At 38.3% G+C, this 24,177-nt stretch overlaps 1 protein-coding gene across 1 annotated transcript in view; it reads right to left on the bottom strand.

Annotated features, from left to right (window-relative positions):
* The window catches only part of DNAH14 (dynein axonemal heavy chain 14), a 379,927-nt gene that overhangs the window by 344,956 nt on the left and 10,794 nt on the right, over window positions 1-24,177 (bottom strand). The window contains exons 3-4 of the mRNA XM_049867924.1: window positions 17,616-17,765; window positions 5,651-5,778 (exon numbers count right to left, since the gene is read on the bottom strand). Coding sequence (XP_049723881.1) covers window positions 5,651-5,778; window positions 17,616-17,765 — 278 coding nt within the window. The remainder of the gene's footprint in view (window positions 1-5,650; window positions 5,779-17,615; window positions 17,766-24,177) is intronic.

The raw sequence follows: 24,177 nt of genomic DNA, 5'->3' as shown, positions 1-24,177 counted from the left end.
ATAAGTGCTTCAAGTTCTCTTCAGTTTGAGCAAGCAAGGTTGTGTCATCTGCATGTGGCAGGTTGTTAATGAGTCTTTCTCCAGTCCTGATGCTGCATTCTTCATACAGTCCAGCTTCTTGAATTATTTGCTCAGCACACAGGTTGAACAGGTATGGTGAAAGGATACAACCCTGATGCACACCTTTCCTGATTTTAACCCACTCAGTATCCCCTTTTTCTGTTCAAATGACTGCCTCTTCGTCTATGTACAAGTTCCACATGAGCACAATTAAGTGTTCTGGAATTCCCATTCTCTGTAATGTTATCCATAATATGTTATGATCCACACAGTTGAATGCCTTTTGCATGGTCAATAAAACACAGGTAAGAATCTTTCTGGAATTCTCTGCTTTTTAGCCAAGATCCATCTGACATCAGCAATGATATCCCGCATTCCACGTCCTCTTCTGAATTCGGCTGGAATTTCTGGCAGTTACTTGTCAATATACTGCTGCAGCTGCTTTTGAATGATCTTCAGCAAAATTTTCCTCACATGTGATATTAATGATATTGTTTGATAATTTCTGCATCCTGTTGGGGCACTATTCTTTGGAATGGGCACAAATATGGATCTCTTCCATTCGGTTGGCCGGGTAGCTATCTTCCAAATTTCTTGGCATAGAAAAGTGAGCCCTTCCAGTGCTGCATCCATTTGTTGAAACATCTTAATTGGTATTTCGTCAATTCCTGGAGCCTTGTGTTTTTCGCCAACGCCTTCAGTGCAGCTTGGACCTCTTCCATCGGTACCATCGGTTCTTGATCATATGCTACCTCCTGAAATGGTTGGACACCAACTAGTTCTTTTTGGTATACCAACTCTGTGTATTCTTTTCATCTTCTTTTGATGCTTCCCAAGTCGTTTAATATTAGCTCATCAAATTCTTCAATATTGCAACTCGAGGCCTGAATTTTCTCTTTAGTTCTTTCACCCTGAGAAATGTCGATCATATTCTTCCTTTTCAGTTTTCTAACTCTAGGTCTTTCTTTTGCCCATGTCATTATAATACTTTGTCTTCTTGAGCCACTGTTTGAAATCTGCTCAGCTGTTTCACCCCACCGTTTCTTCCTTTTGCTTTAGCTACTAGACCTTCAAGAGCAAGTTTCAGAGTCTCTTCTGACATCCATTTTGGTCTTTTCTTTCTTTCCTGTCTTTTTAATGACCTCTTGCTTTCTTATGTATGATCTTTGATATCATTCCACAACTCATCTGATCTTCTTCACTCATTAGTGTTTAATGAATCAAATCTGTTCTTCAGATGGTCTCTAAATTCAGGTGGAATATACTAAGATCATACTTTGGCTCTAGTGAACTTGTTCTAGTTTTCTTCAGCTTCATCTTGAACGTGCACATGAGCAATTGATGGTCTGCTCCACAGTTGGCCCTGGCCTTGTTCTGACTGATGATATTGTGCTTTTCCATTGTCTCTTTCCACAGATATAGTCCATATGATTCCTGGGTATTCCATCTGAAGAGATCCACATATATAGTCGCTGTTTATGTTTGAAAAAAAGGTATTTGCAATGAAGAAGTCGTTGGTCTTGCAAAATTCTATCATGCAATCTCCAGAGTTGTTTCTATCACTAAGGCCATATTTTCCAACTACTGTCCCTTCTTCGGAAACCCTGGGGGCATTGTGGTTAAGACTTACAGCTGCTAACCAAAAGGTTGGCAGTTCAAATCCACCAGATGCTCCTTGGAAACTGCAAGTGGCAGTTCTACTCCAAGTGGAAATCGACTTGACAACAAAGGGTTTGGTTTTGGTTTTGTTCTTTCTTTTTTGTTTCCAACTTTTGCATTCCAATTACCAGGAATTATCAACACATTTTGGTTACATGTTTGATTTTCAGACTACAGAAGTTAGTAAAAATTTTCCATTTCCTCAACACTGGAATTAGGGGTTGGTGGGTAAATTTGAATAATAGTTGCACTAACTGGTCTTCCTTATAGGCGCAGGGATATTATCCTATCACTAACAGCACTGTATACTTCAGGATAGATCTCAAAATGTTCCTTTTGAAGATGAATGCAACACCATTCCTCTTTAATCTGTCATTCCTGGCATAGTAGACCATAGGATTCTTCAATTCAAGATGGCCAATACCAGTCCATTTCAGCTCACTAATGCCTAGGATATCGATGTTTATGCATTCCATTTCATTTTTTATGACTTCCAATTTTTCTAGATTCATACTTTGTATATTCCACTTCCCATTAATGGATGTCTGCAGCTGTTTCTTCTCCTTTTGAGTTGTGCCACATCAGCAAATGAAGGTCCTGAAAGCTTGACTCCATCCACGTCATTGAGGTCGACTCTATATTGAGGTGGCAGCTCTTCCCCAGTCATATCTTGAGTGCCTTCCAATCTGAGGGGTTCATCTTCCAGCACTATATCAGATAACGTTCTGTTCCTATTCATAAGGTTTTTACTGGCTAACTTTTTCAGAAGTAGACTGCCAGGTCCTTCTTCCTAGTCTGTTTTCCTCTGGAAGTTCAGTTGAAACCTGTCCACCATAGGTGACCCTCCTGGTATTTGAAATAGTGGTGGCATAGCTTCCAGCATCACAGCAACATGCAAGCCACCACAGTACGACAAACTGACAGACACGTGGGAATATGTGGAGATAAATATGTCGTGCATCTACTAAATTTGTCTGCCAACACCAGAATCATCTTGGTCACAGTAAATTTATCATTTATTATAATAATGATGGTTGTTTAGTATTATAATAACAATAGCTAATATTGTTAAGGAAGTAGTGGGTATTTTAATAAGCAGTAAGTGTTCCACATACACCATCTTCACAACCACTATAGAAGTTTCATCTCTTAAACTTTAATTTCTTAAATTTAAAGAGATTAACAGTCCATCCTTTTAATCTCATTAAACAGATGCTAAAATTAGTATGTGGAGAAGTTAGGTAAATTGAAAAAAGTCACACAGCCAGGGATTTGCAGAGTAGGGAGCTGAATACGAGTCTGACTCTAAATTCGAGTTTTCAGCTACTGCAATACACTGTAATGCCTCTCCCTCATTGACCTCACATTATTGCTGAGAACTCAGCTGTTCCACACAAGAAAAAAATTGTAATTGAAATTTTATTCTTTTAGCTTTGAAACTTATAACCTTTACTAATGAAAATAGTTCTAAAACAATAAAAAGTAAAATGAAGTTTAATTTAATCTTTCCTGGTGATTAAATTTTATTATAAAAGAGCATTTAGTATTTGCTATTGTAGGATAGTTATACCCTCAGAAGCTACTGAATTGAGTAACTAAACAGTTCCCAATTATTATCGTTTGAAAATCTGGATCAAGTTTTACAGTCTTTTGGTTTTGTTTTTTGTCTCCTCTCTTGAAAGATTATTATTTGTTTCTTGTCAATTGTCTCATTTTCAGTTTCTTATTTTGGCTTCAGATATAATATGTACCAAGAAACCTTAAAAAACGAGTTTAAAAACTGCAAATAAGATGAAATAAATAAGCTCTGAGTGATGACTTGTATAGTACATAGGCTTTGTGGCAGTTATTTGGCTATTTGAGGCATTTCTGTTCTAAATTATGTTTCAAAACATAAGGTTACCAGGACCTTAAGATAGACACAATTATTCTAAATGAATGATATATGTAATTAAAGAATTCAATTATAGAAATATAAGAGTATTATATTCCAATTAAAATATTTTTTCAATTAAAAACAAGTAAATTTTAATATTCTCAGTTCATTCCTTCACATACAAATGAAATGTACCTTATTTGAGAGTCCAAGGATATTAAGCCCGAGTACAGGCTATGAGGAAACCCTGGTGGTGCAGTCGTTAAGTGCTACGGCTGCTAACCCAAGAATCGGCAGTTCGAATCCGCCAGGCTCTCCTTGGAAACTCTATGGGACAGTTCTACTCTGTCCTATAGGGTCGCTATGAGTCGGAATTGACTTGAAGGCACTGGGTTTGGTTTTTGGACAGGCTATCAGTTGTGTTATTTATTTATTTATTCACTACCATGACCTCTATTTGCCAGCACCATACCACACACTTTCTCTCATTTAACCTTCAAAGCAACTCTCTAAGTATTATTATCCCCATTTCAAGGTCAAAGAAACTAAAACTCAAGAAAGGTTAAGAACCTAAGATCACACAGTGTGTGTAAATAAAGACTCAAAACTAGGTGAATCAGATTCCATTACACATGTATTTTTTCTTCACGTTACGCTGCCTCTGAACGATGATCGAAAGATCTTTTACTCTCATGGTGACAAGCTAGAGCCAAACCAAAAACCAAACCCACTGCCGTCGAGTCGATTCCAACTCATAGTGACCCTGTAGGACAGAGTAGAACTGCCCCATAGAGTTTCCAAGGAGCGCCTGGTGGATTCGAACTGCTGCCCTTTTGGTTAGCAGCCGTAGCTCCTAACCACTACACCACCAGGAGTCAGCAAACCGTGTTTTTGTAAATGAAGTTTTATTGGACTGCAGGCATGCCCATTTGTCTACATATTGCTTATGGTTGCTTTCACACTGCAATGACAGAGCTGAGTAGATAAAACAGAGATCATAGTCTGCAAAGTCTAAATATCTATTATGTAGCCCCTTACAGAAGAATTCCCTGGAAGAGTGGTGATTTTCTATCGTGCATCAGAATCACCTGAAGAGCCTGTTAAAATACAGATTGCTGGGCCCCAACCCCAAAGTTTCTGATTCAGTAAGTCTGGGGTGGAAATGGAGCCCTGGTGGTGCGATGGGTAAGAGTTCCACTGCTAACCAAAACATCATCAGTTCAAATCCACCAGCTGCTCCTTGAAAACCCTATGGGGCAGTTCTACTCTATCCTATAGGATCACTATGAGTCAGAACTGACTCAATGGCAATGGATTATGGGGTGGAAACGACAGTATGCATTTTGAATAAATTTCAAGGCGACAGTACTGATGCTGCTTGCCTGGTGACCAACTTTGAGAATCCCTGATCTAGAACCAAGAACAGATCCTATTCAAGCTTAGATCAGCTGTAGTGAAAGAGGCCTCAAAAGGAAGACCTTGGCTCTTATCACATCCTCCCCCTCCCTCTGGTCATGTGACCTTGGAAAAGATAAAATTTCTCTAAAGAAAGATAAGGATAACGAGGTAAGAATAAGGAGAAAATGGAAAGACTAAAGAAATACAGAGATCAAGAGATGGAAAAGCAGGTGCCAGGGAGTAAGAGAGTGAGAAGATAGAAGGAGCAAAATTACATTACAATTTCTTCTCAAGTCACAAAAAAACTGATACATAGGAATAAACAAACAAAAAGAGCAGATTCAGATTTCAGGGAGATCTCACTCCTTTCTGGGAATTCAGTCAGAGGATGGGATGAGAAAGGACAAGCACAAATGTTCTGCTGTGCCGTAGACTGAAAATTTATAGGTCTTATATGTTCTCCCATTCTTTACATAAGTGAAATGAAATGATGGGAAATACTTTCCATAAGCATTCACTGTGAAACGATGATTGTAGCTTGATATGAATGTAATGTTTGACTTTCATTTAATGGCTGAAATGAGCAAAATAAAGATTAATACACAGGTTTAAATATTGGTTTTTACAGTTCAAAAATTGAATCAAATATAATCATACCTTTAGAATGATCTTAGTTGCAGTCTCAGAACTTTTGTATTTCAAATCATGCTGCAGTAATATAGTTTGCAAACCAAGCTTTTCTCTTAACCTCTTAATATGTATTATTGCATCATCGCCCTTTGGTACTGATTGAGAACATAAAAAAAAAAAAAAAATCCAATATAAGTGCGTATCACCTAAGAGTAATGTGTAGTATTCAAACTATTTCTACATGGCGAGAAAAATTTACACAAAAATTATATAATTAGAGTAGAAAATACAGCTTAAAATTCAATTTTAACAGAAGCTGGGAAAGGGAACAGTATGTCTCCTTTTAGGAAAGATGTCAGGAAAGAGCTACGTAATTCCACGACTACACAAGTAGTTAGCAAGAGAAGAGAAAGGGAGCAGGAGCCACTTAAAAGGGCTTTCTTAATAAAGATCTAAACTGAGGTGGAGACAGTAGGATCAGAAGGGAAGGGATAACAATGCAAGAGGGAAATATTCTTCCTAAGAATACTTATCCTTTTTAGTCTCTTTACGTCTAATGATTCTCTCCTTCTTGAAACATTCTCTTCTCTCGGTTTTTATCCATCGTGTTACAGGTTGTCCTGCTACCTCTCAAACTTCTTTTCTTGGTAAAACAAATCATGGGAGAAGTATACAAATAGTCATGCTGGCAGAACTAGCAATCCTAAGAAGTCGTTCCAGATTTCTGGTTTCAGAGATCATAAATAGCTTCTCTGCTAAGAATTAAAGGAGTCTTGAGCTATTACTGTTTAAACAGAGCCAGCACATGGTTGAGGCACTTGTAGGACCCTTCAAGTCAGTGCCTTCTTAACTTTTGTTCCCTTGGTACCTCGCTTGCCTCACCCTAGTCCTGGCCCTGCCAGTTGCTTAAATATGGAAATAAATCTAAAATACTGAATTGAAAAGAAATATAATTAAGCTTAGGTATGAAATGGAGGAGATGAGGTACAGAAAATTAGTATGAGGAGGTGACATAAACAGTACTGTATTTTTTACACAAATAATGCACAACTTCCATGTCTGTTTGCCAACCACGCCCTCCCCCAACAAGGTATTTTTGTAAGCACCTATGCTAATTTTTTGCCAAACCCCTTGCGGTTGAGTGGATTCCAACTCATAGCAACTCTACAGGACAGAGTAGAACTCCCCCATAGGGTTTCCAAAGAATGCCTGGTGAATTCGAACTGCCAACCTTTTGGTTAGCAGCCGTAGCTCTTAACCACTATGCCGCAGGGTTTTTTTTTACAGCAGCATGTAAAAAAATGTTGGCATAGCAGCACTTATGTAAGTATGTCGTGGGGGGAAGACACAATTGGCAAACAAGTGTAGAAGGCTGACATTATTTGCATAAAAATACAGTGAGAGGATAAGTAATATTATAGATCGAGATATAAAAAACATAGTCTACAACTACAGAAATAAAACTGGTGTTGGCGTAGGAAAAGAAAAACCGATTAGTAGAACAAAATAGAGTCTAGAAATATAACTATGTCTGAAAGATAAACTGGAGCACGTTAAGTGATACAGCTGCTAACCAAAAGGTCCGAAGTTCAAATTCCTTAGAAACCCTATGGGGCAGTTCTACTCTGTCCTCTAGGGCCGTTGTGGGTTGGAATCGACCCAGCGGCAGCAGGTTAAAAGGTAAATTAGTAAGTGAAAAATCAAATCAATAGAAGATTATTTAATAAATTATAATGGGAAAGTGGTTAGCCATTTGGAAATAATGCAGTTATATGCATACTTTATACCATTCACAAACATAAAATACAGACGGAGTAGAGAACTAAACATGGAAAAATAAATTTTAAAAGTATTAGTATAAAAAATGTGGGAGAATATGTTTATAACCCTGGGTAGTGAGGTTTCCTAAACAAGAATCAAAGCACGTTACAAGGAAAACAATAATAAATTTGACTCTATCAGACTTAATAACTTACATGCAATAAAAGCCACCATAAAAAGTTAAAAACAACAGATAAGTTGGGATAAAATGTTTATAACCTATATAAGGAACTAGAGATTAATATACCAAATATGTAAAGAACTTCTACCGATTAATAAAATATAGACAAATATTTTAATAGAATGATGACCAAACAATTTATAGGAAAAGACAAATGGCCAGTAAACATGAAAAATATGTTCAATCTCATTAGTAAGCTGGGAATTGCAAATTAAAACAACACTGAAACATTTTTCGCCTATCACACTAATAAAAAATTAAAATGGAAGATATCAATGGCTGGCAAGGGTACCCTCTCATGCAAAGTAGGTAGAAATATAAATTAGTACATCCACTTTTGAGAGTACTTTGACTGACTTAATAGATACTATGTTCACACTCTTGACTCAAGAATTCCACTGAGAATGGGTTTTGAAGGAATTAAGAACCACCTAAATGCCTAACGATATGAAAATAATTAAATGACTACACTAGAGAATGCTATGACACCGCTTATAAAACACTAAGGTAGATCTCTATGTTCTAACTTGGAAGGATTGCCCCAAAAAATTATCTGAAAAAAAGTTGGAAACTAATGTGTACCGTATAAATCCTTTATTTTAAAAATCTACAAAACATTAATTGAATATTTCTGAGGGTGCTTACATATTATATTAATATTAGTTATTAAAATTAGTTCAACCTTGTGCTAAGGTGAACAATGGGGACTTTTGCCTTTTACATTGTTTGAATGTTTATATACGAATACTTATTTGTATTACTTTTGAAATTAAAACAAAATTTTTGAAAATCCATTAAACTGTGATAAGCAATATTCAAGATAAGAGACTTGGTATCCCTGTCACTGGAGACAGGGTCAAGTGGGGTGCGCAATAACAGCTTCAGAACAGTGAGGAGAATACAGCTCGAGCTTTGGCTTCAGGAGGAAATAGAAAGTTCCGGATGAAAAATTTTGGCACAAAAACAATTTTTTAATCATAGAACAAATTCGAAAAATTAAGATATAGAATAAAAATGAAGAGACTGCTGGGAAATGCAGGCAATTTAGGACACACTTAAAAAAAAAGAAAAATTTTACAGAATGAGTTGTAAAAAGCTGGAAAACAAACAGATTTTATAAAGAGCTGGATTAATTCAGAGATGACAGAATAATGGCTATTTACTAAAAATAAACAATATATTCTACATTTAACTTTGGAGAGTGTGGGAGGCAGCAGTGGCACCAGAACCTGTCCAACTTCAGCGGGGATAACAATCAGGATCAGCCCAAAGCTAATTCCTAGAGCTGGAGGTCAGACATGTCTCCATTTGCCAACCTTTTTGCCAACTCTGACACCAGCTGTCCCTCCCACGGTACTCTCTACTTCTCTCTGGGCTTGGTAAAGCGTTGCATTGGCCACACTGAACTCACAGACCATGCTTAAAGTGGTTTATCAAGGAAGCAACAGGGTATAACTCAGGATCAGGAAGCATGCAGGCAAAGTTTGGAAAGCTCATCGGAAGGGGAGAGCATATCCCTCCCTTCTTCAGTGCAGGACAGCTGTCTCAGCTCCTTCCAGCTATGTTAACAAGCAGGCCCTTCTCTCTGCCATCCATGCCTCCCCTCAGCTGTGCAGGCCTCCTCTCGGCCCCCTGAGGACAGGCTTCTCTTGACCCCCTTAGGACAGGCTTCTCTCAGCCTACTCAGGACAGGCTCCTCTTGGTCCTGCCATATGTCGCCACAGATTCTGCTGCAGAGCCCCTTCTGGGCCTGTTGCCGCTGACTTGCTGCTGGGCTCCTTCCGGGCCTCTTTAGTGTTATGGTCCTTGACCCCTGTTATAACTCTTTTAGGAGATTCCTTGCCTCTTCTCTCTCTCTTGCCTTTTCTCCTTTCTGCTTCTTTCTAGTTTCTGTCTGAGAAACCGCTGTAGGGTTGGCTGCATGTATACACAGACTCTTCGTCAATTTCAAGGCATGGCCTTCCCACCAAAGCCAGAACTGACCAATCTCCTCTCAGTAGGTCACAGATATTTCATTTTCATAGTAGGCTATGGTGACTTTGCGCAGCATACAGTCCCTTCATTTGTATAGTATATTGATTGACCAATCCCTGCAAGGTACACACCAATCACAGGACAGGTTGCAGTCCAGAGCCAGACAAAAAGTATCATACCTCAAGTTGTTTACGGCTTACCCAAGAAATGTCAATCAACCAGGACAAAAGTAACAAACCCTCTAGGGTAGGAAACTAGGGCAAAGGTAATTCCTCAAGATTTAGGGAAAAATCTCTCAAGCTGTTTTTCCAGAAAACTAAGGCAAAAGGCCACAGAAAGGAACTCATTTCACCAGAGAGAGTAATGCACTTTCTTGGCATGCTGGGTGTGTGGGTCTGAATAAGATACCAATTCCTTACATCAGAACTATGGGGAGACTGGCCTAAATCCAACTTTCCCATTGAGTCCAGAAAATAGATACCAAGGGCAAATTAGGTATTTCAAAGTGTAAGAGGAGGTAGCCTACCGTAGCCTACCAGAGAAAAGCCATGGGGTGGGGGGGAGGGGCAGGGAAGAGGGCACAGAATAAAGGCTGAAATTATTTTGTTTATCTAGATACAGTACAGCATCGTGACAAATGGAGAAAAGCTTGACGTGGTCAAGGATTTCATTTTACTTGGATCTATAATCAACGCCCATGGAAGCAGCAGTCAAGAAATCAAAAGACATATTGCATTGGGCAAATCTGCTGCAAAAGACCTCTTTTAAGTGTTAAAAAGACAAAGCGTCACTCTGAGGACGAAGGTACACCTGATCCAAGCCATGATATTTTCAATCCCCTCATGTGGATGTGAAAGCTGGACAACAAATAAGGAAGACTGAAGAAGAATTGATGCCTTTGAATCATCAGCGTTGGCAAAGAATATCGACTATACCGTGGACTGCCAGAAGAATAAACAGGTCTGTCTTGGAAGAAATACAGCCAGAGTGCTCCTTGGAAGTGAGGATAGTGAGACTAACCTTTTGGTTTGCAGACTGAGTTAAGTATGGTGAAAAGATACAAGTTTGACGCACACCTTTCCTGACTATACATCACACAGTATGCCCTTGTTCCGTTCGAATAACTCCCTCCTGGTCTACGTACAGATTCCTCATGAACACAATTAAATGTTCTGGAATTCCCACTCTTTGCAATATTATCCATAATTTGTCATAATCCACACAGTCAAATGCCGTTTCATACAGGTAAACAACCTTCTGGTATCCTCTGCTTTCAGCCAAGATCCAACTGACATCAGCAATGATATCCCTCGGTCCATATCCTCTTCTGAATTCGGCTGGAATTTCTGGCAGTTCCCTGTCAATGTACTGCTGCAGCTGCTTTTGAATGATCTTCAGCAAAATTTTACTTGCATGTGATATTAATGATATAGTTCGATAATTTCTCCTTTCTGTTGGATCAACTTTCTTTGGAATGGGCACAAATGTGGATCTCTTTCAGTTGTTTGGCAGGAAGCTGTCTTCCAAATTTCTTGAAATAGACAAGTGAGCACCGCCATTGCTGCATCTGTTTGCTGAAACATCTCATTTGGTATTCTGTCAGTTCCTGGAACCTTGTTTGTCGCCAGTGTCTTCAGTGCAGTGCGGACTTCTTCCTTCAGTACCATCAGTTCTTGATCAGGTGCTACCTCCTGAAATGGCTGAATGTTGACCAATTCTTTTTGGTACAGTGACTGTATATTTCTTCCATCTTCTTTTGATGCTTCTTGCATCATTCAATATTTCGCCCATAGAATTCTTCAGTACTGCAATGCAAGGCTTGAATTTTCTCTTCAGTTCTTTCAGCTTGAGAAATGCTGAACATGTTCTTCCCTTTTGGTTTTCAAGTCTAGGTCTTTTCATATTTCATTATGATACTTTACCTTGTCTTCTCGAGCTGCCCTTTGAAATTTTCTGTTCAGCTCTTTTACTTCATCATTTCTTCCTTTCAATTTAGCTGCTCTACATTCAAGAGCAAGTTTCAAAGTCTCTTCTAACACCTATTTTGGTCTTTTCTTTCTTTACTGTCTTTTTAATGACCTCTTGCCTCCTTCCTGTATGATGTCCTTAAAGTCATTCCGTAACTCGTCTGGTCTTTGGTCATTAGTGTTCAAGGCGTCAAATCTATTCTTGAGATGGTTTCTAAATTCAGGTGGGATACACTTAAGGTTGTATTTTGGCTCTCGTGGACTTGTTCTAATTTTCTTCAACTTCAACTTGAACTTGCATATGAGCAATTGATGGTCTATTTTTCGGTCAGCCCCTGGTCTTGTTCTGACTGATGACATTGAGCTTTTTCCATTGTCTCTTTCCACAGGTGTAGTCAATTTGATTCCTGTGTATTCCATCTGGAGAGGTCCACGTGTATATTCGCCATTTATGTTGTTGGAAAAAAAGGTATATGTAATGAAGAAGTTGTTGGTCTTTCAAAATTGTAGTATGTGATCTCCAGCATCATTTCTATCACCAAGGCCATATTTTCCAACTACTGATCCTTCTTCTTTTTTCCAGCTTTCACATTCCAATCACCAGTAACTATCAATGCATCTCGATTGCATGTTTGATCAGTTTCAGACTGCAGAAGTTGGTAAAAATCTTTAATTCCCTCAACTTTGGAATTGGTTGGTGGGTAAATTTGAATAATAGTCCCATTAACTGGTCTTCCTTGTAGGCATAGGGATATTATCCTATCACTGACAGTGTTGTACTTCAGGAGAGATCTTGAAATGTTCTTTACGACAATGAATGTCACACCATTCTTCTTCAATTTGTCATCCCCAGCATAGTAGACTATATGATTGTTTGATTCCAAATGGCCAATACCAGTTCATTTCAGCTCACTAATGCCTAGGATATTGATGTTTATGTATTCCACTTCATTTTTGGTGATATTCAGTTTTCCTAGATTCATACTTCATACATTCCACGTTCCTATTACTAATGGATGTTTGCAGCTGTTTTCTCTCATTTTGAGTTGTGCCACATCAGCAAATGAAGGTCCTGAAAGTTTTACTCCATCCACGTCATTAAGGTCAATTCTACTTTGAGGAGGCATTTCTTCCCCAGTCATATTTTGAGTGCCTTCCAACCACAGGGGCTCATATTCTGGCACTATTCCAGACAATGGTCTGCTGCTATTCATAAGGTTTTCACTGGCCTGTTTTTTCAGAAGTAGACTGCCAGGTCCTTCTTCCTAGTCTGTCTTAGTCTGGAAGCTCCACTGAAACCTGTCCACCATGGGTGAACCTGCTGGTATTTGAAATAGCGGTGGCATAGCTTCCAGCATCACAGTAACACTCAAGCCACCACAGTATGACAAGCTGACAGATGTGTGGGGATCTATATCTATCAATCTGTCTGTCTGTCTACCTACCTATCACTCTCTCTCTATATATACATACATATAGTGTATATATGTATATATGTATGTATATATAGAGAGAGAGAGACAGACAGAGACAGAGAAGGAGAGATTTATCTCAAGGAAATGGATCATGCAGTTGTAGAGGCTGGCAAGTCCCAAGTCCGTGGGTCAGGCAGCAGCCTGGAGGCTTTTCCTGACTTACACAGCTGCAGGAGCTGAAGAGCCAAGATCCACAGATCAGACAGAAGGCTGCTGTCTCACAGCCTGAGAAGGCTGACAAATCCAAGATTGGCTGGTAAGATTGCAGGCCACTGGCCCAAGTCCCAAGAACTGGAGGGCAGATGTTGACGAGCTGAATGCAGGATTCAGAGTAGTGCAAAAGCCCGTGAGCTTTACCAGAAAGTTCACATATACTGGATGCAGGCCACATCCCCAAGAAAATGCCCTTTCAACTGATGGGCTACTCATAGCAGATCTCTTCATGGCAGTATTTGCATTATATCACATCTCATCATGGAGGCGATTACATCATTACACAACTGCCGAAGTACATCATAACTGCTAAACCACTGAGAATCACGGCCCAGCCAAGTTGACACACAACCTTAGCCACTGCGTATAGCTTTAAATGCCTACATTAAAAACTAAGAAAGATCTCAAATCAGTAACATAACTTTACACCTTGAAATACTAGGAAAAAAAGAGCAAGCTAAGCCCAAAGCTACCAGAAGGAAGGAAATAATAAAGATTAAAGCAGATATGTTTAATACAGCATAGAAAATCATAGAGTGAATCAATGAAACCTAAAATTGGTTCTTTGAAAAGATCAATAAAATCAATAAACCTTTAGCTAAACTTACAGGGGAGAAAAAAAGAAGATGCAAATAACTACATCCAGAAATGAGTGTGGGGACATTACTACTGACCTTAAAAAATAAAATAAAGGATCATAAGAGAATATTATGTACAACTATATACCAACAAATTAGATAATCTAGATAAAATGGACAAATTCCTAGAAACACACAAATTACTTAAATTGAGCCAAGAAAAAATAGAAAATCTCAATAGATCCATAAAGAGGGAATATGTTGAATCATCATCAAAAACATCTCAACAAAGAAAAGTCAGGGCCAAATGGCTTCACTGGTGAATTCTACCAGATATTTAAAAAAAATAATAATTTGGACCATTCCTGGTCCAACTCTTCCAAAAGACAAAAGAGGAGGAAACAATCTCTAACTCATTTCTGAGGCCAGAATTGCCCTGATACCAAAACCAGAAGAAGGTACCATGAGAAAAGACAAGAATATTATCAATATCTTTATGAAACAGATGCAAATATCTTCAACAAAATATTAGCAAACTGAATTCAACAGCATATTAAAAAGGATTATACACCATGACAAAGCGGGATTTATCCCAGTAATGTAAGCAATGGTTCAGCATAAGAAAATCCATCAATGTAATACTGTATATTAATAGAATGAAGGAAAAGAACCACATGATCATCCCAATTGATGGAGAAAAGACATCTGACAATATCCAAAACTCTTTCATAATAAAAATATTCAGCAAACTAGGAAGAGAAGGTAACTTCCTCAATATGATAAAGGGAATTTATGAAAATCCCACAGCTTACATCATATTCAATGCTGAAAGACAGAAAGCTTTCCCCTAACACCAGAAACAAGAGAAGGATGCCTGCGTTCACCACTATTACTCAACATTGTACGGGAAGTACTAGTCAGAGCAATTAGGCAAGAAAAAGAAACAAAAGACATCTAAATCAAAAAGGGAGAAGTAAAACTATCTTTATTCACAGATGACAGGATTCTATGTATAGAAAATCACAGATTCCACAAAAAAGCTACAAGAGCAAATAAACAAATTCACCAAAATTGCAGGGTACAATATCAACACACAAAAACCAGTTGTGTTCCTATAAGCCAGCAAAGAACAACCTGAAAAAGAAATTAAGAGATTAATTCCATCTACAAAATCATTTAAAAGAATAAAATACCTAGGAAGACTATACCTAGGCATAATAAGGAGGTAAGAGATTTGTACAGTGAAAAATATAAAACATCGATGAAAGAAACTTAAAAAACAAATAAATGGAAAGATCTGCTGTGTTCACGCATTTAAAGATTAATATTGTTAAGATTTCAATACCACCTAGGGTAACATACAGATTCAATGCAATCCCTATCAAAATTCCAACAGCCTTTTTTGCAGAAATGGAAAACCAAAAGAAAGCCAAACCCACTGCCGTCAAGTCGATTTCAACTCATAGCAACCCTACAGTACAGAGTAGAACTGCCCCACAGTTTCTAAGGAGCACCTGCTGGATTCGAACTGCCAACCTCTTGGTTAGCAGCTGTAGCACTTAACCACTACGCCACCAGGGTTTCCGAAATGGAAAAAGTGACCTTCTAATTCACATAGAATTGCAAGGGTCCTCAAATAGCCAAAACAATCTTGAAAAAGAAGAGCAAAGTAGCAAGACTCACACTCCCCATTTCAAAATGTACTATAAAACTACACTAATCAACCCTGTGGTATTAGTATAGGGATAGACATTTAGACCAATGGAATAAAATTGAGTGCAGAAATAAACCCATACATCTATGGTCAAATGATTTTCAACAAGGGTGACAAGTCCATCCAATAGGAAAAAAAATAGCCTTTTCAACAATTGGTGCTGGGGCAACTGGATTTCCACATGCAGAATGAAGTTGGACACCTCTACCTCATGCCACATATGAAAATTAACTCAAAATTGATCAATGACCCTAACATAAGAGCTAAAACCATAAAACTTCTAGAAGAAAACATAGGGGTGAATTTTTAAGACCTTGTATTTGGCAATGGATTTTTTAGATCTATCACCAAAAGCTTGAGTAATAAAATAAAAAATAGTAAGTTGGACTTCAACAAAATTTAAAACCTTTGTGCATCAAATGGCACTATCAAGAAAGTGAAAAGACAACCTACAGAATGGGAGAAATATTTGAAAATCATATATCTGATAAGAATTTAGTATCTAGAATATATAAAGAATTCCTACAACTGAAACAACCCGTTAAAAAATGGGCAAACAGACATTTCTCCAAAGAAGATATAAAAATAACCAATAAACACATGAAAAAAATGTTCAACATCATTAGTCATTAAGGAAATGCAAATAAAAACCAAAATGAGATACTACTTAAAATCCACTAGGCTGGTTATTATCAAACAAAATAAAACAAAAACAAATAGAAAATAACAAGTGTCAGCATGATTTGGAGAAACTGTAACTTTCATCCATTGCTGGTGGGAATGTAAAATGGTACAGCCACTGTGGAAAACTGTTTGGTGTTTTCTCAAAAAGTTAAACATGGAATTACCACATGACTCAACAATTCCATTCCTGGCTATATACTCAAAGGACTGAAAGCACAGACTCAGACAGATACTGTACACCAATGTCCACTGCAGCATTATTCACAATAGCCAAAAGGTGGAGTACCCAACAACAGATGAATGGATAAACAAAATATGGTATATACATACAATAGAATATTATTCAGGCATAAAGAGAAATAAAATTCTGATGCATGTTATGACATGAATGAACCTTGAAAACACTGTGCTAATTTAAATAAGTTCCCTCAGATTGTCAGCAGAACATATTTCCTTGTGACAGTAAGAGTCACAGCAACTTGCATCTTCAAAGCCAGCAAAGGAGAGACTCAAGATGGAGTCTGCTAGCAAGACAGTCTCATATAACATAATCATGGAAGTGACATGCCATCATCTTCGCCATATTCTATTGGTTAGAAGCAGTCACAGGTCGTGCCCATGCTCAAAGGGAGAGGATTACATTATAGCTTGAACACCAGGAAGTCTGGATCATGGGGCTACTTTAAAGTCTGTCAAAAAAAAAAAAAAAAAAGTTTTTTTTTTTTACCACATCTATGCAGGTTTCCTGGTATCTGAGGTATTTACAGTCTGGGGGATCTTCTTTGAGGAAAAGAAGAAGCCTCTGTAAGTGAAGAACCCTGAGCTTAAACTTCAATGACTTTATGATAAATCTATCTCTGGCCCATGGTATTTCAACAGAAAACAGAAAAGATTCCTAAAAAAGGAAAACTATAGAACTAAAAATATTAATACAAATAAGAATTTCAGGTTTAGAGAAATAACAGGAAAATGTTAGCGGTGGAAAATCTGTTTAATTAAATATACTATTTATCTGGGGATTTAAACTCTGTCAGACAAGGACATAACACTTCGAAATAAAGTAATAGCATCAAATTATACAATAAGGATAAAACAAAACCACACAGCTTTATCTTATAGTTTCATAACGAAAACCTTCAGGAATTGTTCTTAATTAAGAAGACAGGCATTGAACAGTGTTTGTCAATTTTTCAGTCTAATGAACATTTTAGCTTTTCAAAAAGGATTTTTTAAAAATTCTTAACCATTCTTAAGCGACCACACACTTAAAATTCAGTGTGACTGTTTCTTCCAAAGTTAGTGTCCAATATAAGCACACAAAGCCACAAACTAATTTGAAAAAGTGTAATGTCTTCTAAACGACGTGGTTCAGTGATACTACACACCTGTTCTATCATATGACACATGCCTGGATTTCACCACTTTTGAACACGCAAGAGTTTGATTCTTTTTTCCGATTGATTTATCTTTCTTCTTACGGCAATCTGGTTCTGCAGCAACTACAGGTTGTTGAGTTATATTTTCTTTAACGTAATCTGAAAAGAAAACCTTCATTAACTGAATGACCAGCATGGACTGTAAATCGTACCACAGGAACTCCACATACCAAGTAGTACAGTCAATCATTACATGAAGCAGTATAAGGTAGTGACAAAGAGCACAGGTTCTGAGCCACATTGCCTGGAGTCCAGTCTCAGACACCGGCTTTACCACGCCCAGCTCTGTGAGTTTGTAAGCTATCTGTCTGCCTTGTTTTCCTCACCTTTAAAATGCGAAGTGTAGTAGTAACAGCCTCATAGGGTTGCTGCTGTGAGGATTAAATTTCTTAATACATGTAAAGCACATAGTAAGTGCTTACTGGTAATTAGTGCTTGATTTTATTATCATGATAAATCTTCAAAATGTATATCCTCATACAAAATAAGTATACAACAAAACCCTTTTTATTAACTACCATTTGGTAACTAAGCACAGAAAATGTTCAGATACAAGTGCAGGTGAGTAACAAAGCCTATTGCTCACATTTCTTCTAAGACTTACCTAATAGGTGGATTTTCAGTACACAAAAGAATGGGAAATTATTGAAAATAGGGCTCTGTAGAAGCAGATAAATTTTATTTGGTCTCCTCTTTCATTTAATAAATATTTACATAATACAAAGCATTGAGCTACATAATTATGGGTAATGTAACAGGAAAAAAGGTAGGGAGTCTCGCCTAGTCTTTCAGGAGTCCTGATCATATAGCGGTAATTGTAATATAAAAGTACACAGGACTAAAGATGCTTCCAGATTGTTTTGTTTAAGATGTGTAAGCCTTAAGCATGTAGCATGTTTATGTGGTGACAGAAAAAAGCCAGTGGAAAGGAAGATGACAGAAGACAACTGATGAGCCCAAAGTTCCCAAGGACATGGCAGAAGAGGAGCTTCAGAAGTGAGGTGGTGGGATTTACCTTAAGGGAGAGGAGGAACAGTAACACCTCTGAGACAAGTACTGTATGCAGATGGAGCTGGGGAGCTGGAAGTTAGATGTTTCCATCTGGTAAAGCAGGAGGCATAATAAGAGAGGTTTTAGGTTAGGTTGTTAAAATTTTAATAGACTTTGTGAGCAATGGGAACGTTAAAGGAATCCATAAAATGAGCATTCGTCAGCACTGAGTGCTCCACTAATGCTGGAGGCTGCTAGTTAGGAAAAGAAACTAACAGACATGATTGTGCAAGTTTTCCGCAAAATGGCTTACCAGCCCAAGTGCTAAAGCAGAGAAAATCAACAATTGGACTGATTAGAGTTGAAGTTTTGCCAATCTAGGTGCAAAAGAAAGAAATAGGAAAATGGATTTGAAGATATTGGTAACAAAATGGCTGAGCCAAAAAGAAGACAAAAGCAGAGACCAAAGAGTAACCCTTATGAAAATGTGGAAGAGCTAGATAAAAAAGGAAGCTTGGTCAAAAAAATTAAAATACTAGAAATGGTAGAATTTGGGATGGGAGAAGGAAGACTTAAAAAATGGAGGTATGTAGAGGCATAAACAGGACATGGGTAGACAGGGGCAACAAAGGAGTAGGGACAATACAGCCATAAGGCACTGGGGACATAAGGGAATGTTGACATGTTGACCCACATTTAGGGTCTTTACCGCACAAAAAAATCAGATGATATGCCTGACAGTGATGTGAACTAGAATTGCCACAGAAATGTCAGATATTCTTGGTGGTGGTATCACTGTTGTTATCTTTATTATTACTATCAATATTTAGATTACATTCCCTTTAAGAGGCAAGCTTCGTATCTGACAAGTTTTGGACTAACATTGTTAATTACTATGACTGATAAAATTAGTAAAGTACCAAATTTCATATTTTAAAAGTAGACTCTAATCACATACATAACAATCTACGAACCCTGAACAACAAACACAGATTTAGAGACGGAGAATGAACTAATACGGGGAAGCAGCGATTGTTTCCAGAGCCTGAAGCCAGCGTACCAGTCAGGTACGGCACAAGCACAGAGAGCTGCTCCACCCCTCTGAACTAACCCCGGGAGGGGGACCAGCTGGTTCCACGGGCGGCGTGGGACACAGCCGGTAGGAGAAGTCCCCAGGAGGCAGTGACTGGTCTTGGAGCAGAAAGAGCAGCGTCCGAGCTGGGGAACCGTCCCGCAGGGATTTGGACTGGATGCAGGTACGGCATAAACACGGAGAGTTGCTCCACCCCCCTGAACTAACCCTGGGAAGGGGACCAGCCGGGTCGCGCAGGCGGCGTGGGACGCAGCCGGTAGGAGAAGTCCCCGGGAGGCAGCAACTGGTATTGGAGCGGGGAGAACAGCATCCCAGCCGGGACACTCGGTTACGGCACAAGCACGGGGAGCTGCTCCACCCATCTGAACTAACCCCGGGAGGAGGCCCAACTGGCTCTCGGAGGCGGCACGGCCACGCCGCTGGAGGGACGAGAATTCTCCGGGAGGCAGCAACTGATTTTGGAGTCGAGAGTGCACCGTCCCAGTAGGGGAGCCTTGACGCTGGGCGTGGGGCTGGAAGCAGAGGATCTGACCGTGACTCCAGCGGGCCAGACCCCCCGGGGGCAATCTCCACACAGCCAGCACACATAGGCGACGCGCCCCGCGGGAATCTCAGATATAATAGTCATTCCAAGCAAGACAAGCAACTCTGGCTATATTCTGAGGTGCTACCCTCCTATCTCTCTGTTCCCTCCCCCACCCGCCCCAGGCGGCTTCATTAACATCTGAATAGCCTGAGCCAGAGGGAGAACTCTGATAGGGATCTCACTGCATTTTTTTTTTTAGAGGATTTTCTGGAAAAACTAGTTTCCCAGTGATGGCTCGGAGATAACAATCCATATCAAACCACTTAAAGAAGCAGACCATGACAGCTTCTCCAACCCCCCAAACAAAAGAATCAAAATCTTTCCCAAATGAAGATACAATCTTGGAATTATCAGACACAGAATATAAAAAACTAATTTACAGAATGCTTAATGATATCACAAATGAAATTAGGATAACTGCAGAAAAAGCCAAGGAACACACCGATAAAACTGTTGAAGAACTCAAAAAGATTATTCAAGAACATACTGGAAAAATTAATAAGTTGCAAGAATCCATAGAGAGACAACATGTAGAAATCCAAAAGATTAACAATAAAATAACAGAATTAGACAACGCACTAGGAAGTCAGAGGAGCAGACTCGAGCAATTAGAATGCAGACTGGGACATCTGGAGGACCAGGGAATCAACACCAACATAGCTGAAAAAAAATCAGATAAAAGAATTAAAAAAAATGAGGAAACCTAAGAATTATGTGGGACTCTATCAAGAAGGATAGCCTGCGGGTGATGGGAGTCCCAGAACAGGGAGGGGGGACAGAAAACACAGAGAAAATAGTTGAAGAACTCCTGACAGAAAACTTCCCCGACATCATGAAAGACGAAAGGATATCTATCCAAGATGCTCATCGAACCCCATTTAAGATTGATACAAAAAGAAAAACACCAAGACATATTATCATCAAACTCACCAAAACCAAAGATAAAGAGAAAATTTTAAAAGCAGCCAGGGAGAAAAGAAAGGTTTCCTTCAAGGGAGAATCAATAAGAATATGTTCTGACTACTCAGCAGAAACCATGCAGGCAAGAAGGGAATGGGACGACATATACAGAACACTGAAGGAGAAAAACTGCCAGCCAAGGATCATATATCCAGCAAAACTCTCTCTGAAATATGAAGGCGAAATTAGGATATTTACAGACAAACACAAGTTTAGAGAATTTGCAAAAACCAAACCAAAGCTACAAGAAATACTAAAGGATATTGTTTGGTCAGAGAACCAATAATATCAGATATCAGCACAACACAAGGTCACAAAACAGAACGTCCTGATATCAACTCAAATAGGGAAATCACAAAAACAAACAAATTAAGATTAATTAAAAAAAAAAATACACATAACAGGGAATCATGGAAGTCAACAGGTAAAAGATCACAATAATCAAAAAGAGGGACTAAATACAGGAGGCAATGAACTGCCATATGGAGAGTGATACAAGGCGATATAGAACAATACAAGTTAGGTTTTTACTTAGAAAAATAGGGGTAAATAATAAGGTAACCACAAAAAGGTATAACAACTCTGTAACTCAAGATAAAAACCAAGAAAAACGTAACGACTCAACTAACATAAAGTCAAGCGCTATGAAAATGAGGATCTCACAATTTACTAAGAAAAACGCCTCAGCACAAAAAAGTATGTGGAAAAATGAAATTGTCAACAACACACATAAAAAGGCATCAAAATGACAGCACTAAAAACTTATTTATCTATAATTACCCTGAATGTAAATGGACTAAATGCACCAATAAAGAGACAGAGAGTCACAGACTGGATAAAGAAACACGATCCATCTATATGCTGCCTACAAGAGACACACCTTAGACTTAGAGACACAAACAAACTAAAACTCAAAGGATGGAAAAAAGTATATCAAGCAAACAATGAGCAAAAAAGAAGAGGAGTAGCAATATTAATTTCTGACAAAATAGACTTTAGACTTAAATCCACCACAAAGGATAAAGAAGGACACTATATAATGATAAAAGGGACAATTGATCAGGAAGACATAACCATATTAAATATTTATGCACCCAATGACAGGGCTGCAAGATACATAAATCAAATTTTAACAGAATTGAAAAGCGAGATAGATACCTCCACAATTATAGTAGGAGACTTCAACACACCACTTTCGGAGAAGGACAGGACATCCAGTAAGAAGCTCAACAGAGACACGGAAGATCTAATTACAACAATCAACCAACTTGACCTCATTGACTTATACAGAACTCTCCACCCAACTGCTGCAAAATATACTTTTTTTTCTAGCGCACACGGAACATTCTCTAGAATAGACCACATATTAGGTCATAAAACAAACCTTTGCAGAGTCCAAAACATCGAAATATTACAAAGCATCTTCTCAGACCACAAGGCAATAAAACTAGAGATCAATAACAGAAAAACTAGGGAAAAGAAATCAAATACTTGGAAAATGAACAATACCCTCCTGAAAAAAGACTGGGTTATAGAAGACATCAAGGAGGGAATAAGGAAATTCATAGAAAGCAACGAGAATGAAAATACTTCCTATCAAAACCTCTGGGACACAGCAAAAGCAGTGCTCAGAGGCCAATTTATATCAATAAATGCACATATACAAAAAGAAGAAAGAGCCAAAATCAGAGAACTGTCCCTACAACTTGAACAAATAGAAAGTGAGCAACAAAAGAATCCATCAGGCACCAGAAGAAAACAAATAATAAAAATTAGAGCTGAACTTAATGAATTAGAGAACAGAAAAACAATGGAAAGAATTAACAAAGCCAAAAGCTGGTTCTTTGAAAAAATTAACAAAATTCATAAACCATTGGCTAGACTGACTAAAGAAATACAGGAAAGGAAACAAATAACCCGAATAAGAAACGAGAAGGGCCACATCACAACAGACCCAACTGAAATTAAAAGAATCATATCAGATTATTATGAAAAATTGTACTCTAACAAATTTGAAAACCTAGAAGAAATGGATGAATTCCTGGAGAAACACTACCTACCTAAACTAACACATTCAGAAGTAGAACAACTAAATAGACCCATAACAAAAAAAGAGATTGAAACGGTAATCAAAAAACTCCCAACAAAAAAAAGCCCTGGCCCGGACGGCTTCACTGCAGAGTTCTACCAAACTTTCAGAGAAGAGTTAACACCACTACTACTAAAGGTATTCCAAAGCATAGAAAATGACGGAATACTACCCAACTCATTCTATGAAGCCACCATCTCCCTGATACCAAAACCAGGTAAAGACATCACAAAAAAAGAAAATTATAGACCTATATCCCTCATGAACATTGATGCAAAAATCCTCAACAAAATTCTAGCCAATAGAATCCAACAACACGTCAAAAAAATAATTCACCCTGATCAAGTGGGATTTATACCAGGTATGCAAGGCTGGTTTAATATCAGAAAAACCATTAATGTAATCCGCCATATAAATAAAACAAAAGACAAAAACCACATGATCTTATCAATTGATGCAGAAAAGGCATTTGACAAAGTCCAACACCCATTCATGATAAAAACTCTGACCAAAATAGGAATTGAAGGAAAATTCCTCAACATAATAAAGGGCATCTATGCAAAGCCAACAGCCAATATCACTCTAAATGGAGAGAACCTGAAAGCATTTCCCTTGAGAACGGGAACCAGACAAGGATGCCCTTTATCACTGCTCTTATTCAACATCGTGTTGGAAGTCTTAGCCAGGGCAATTAGGCTAGACAAAGAAATAAAATGTATCCGGATTGGCAAGGAAGAAGTAAAGTTATCACTATTTGCAGATGACATGATTATATACACAGAAAACCCTAAGG

Source organism: Elephas maximus, chromosome 24 (genome assembly GCF_024166365.1).
Source record: "Elephas maximus indicus isolate mEleMax1 chromosome 24, mEleMax1 primary haplotype, whole genome shotgun sequence".
Lineage (NCBI taxonomy): Eukaryota > Metazoa > Chordata > Mammalia > Proboscidea > Elephantidae > Elephas > Elephas maximus.
This window is presented reverse-complemented; position numbering and strand designations above follow the sequence as displayed.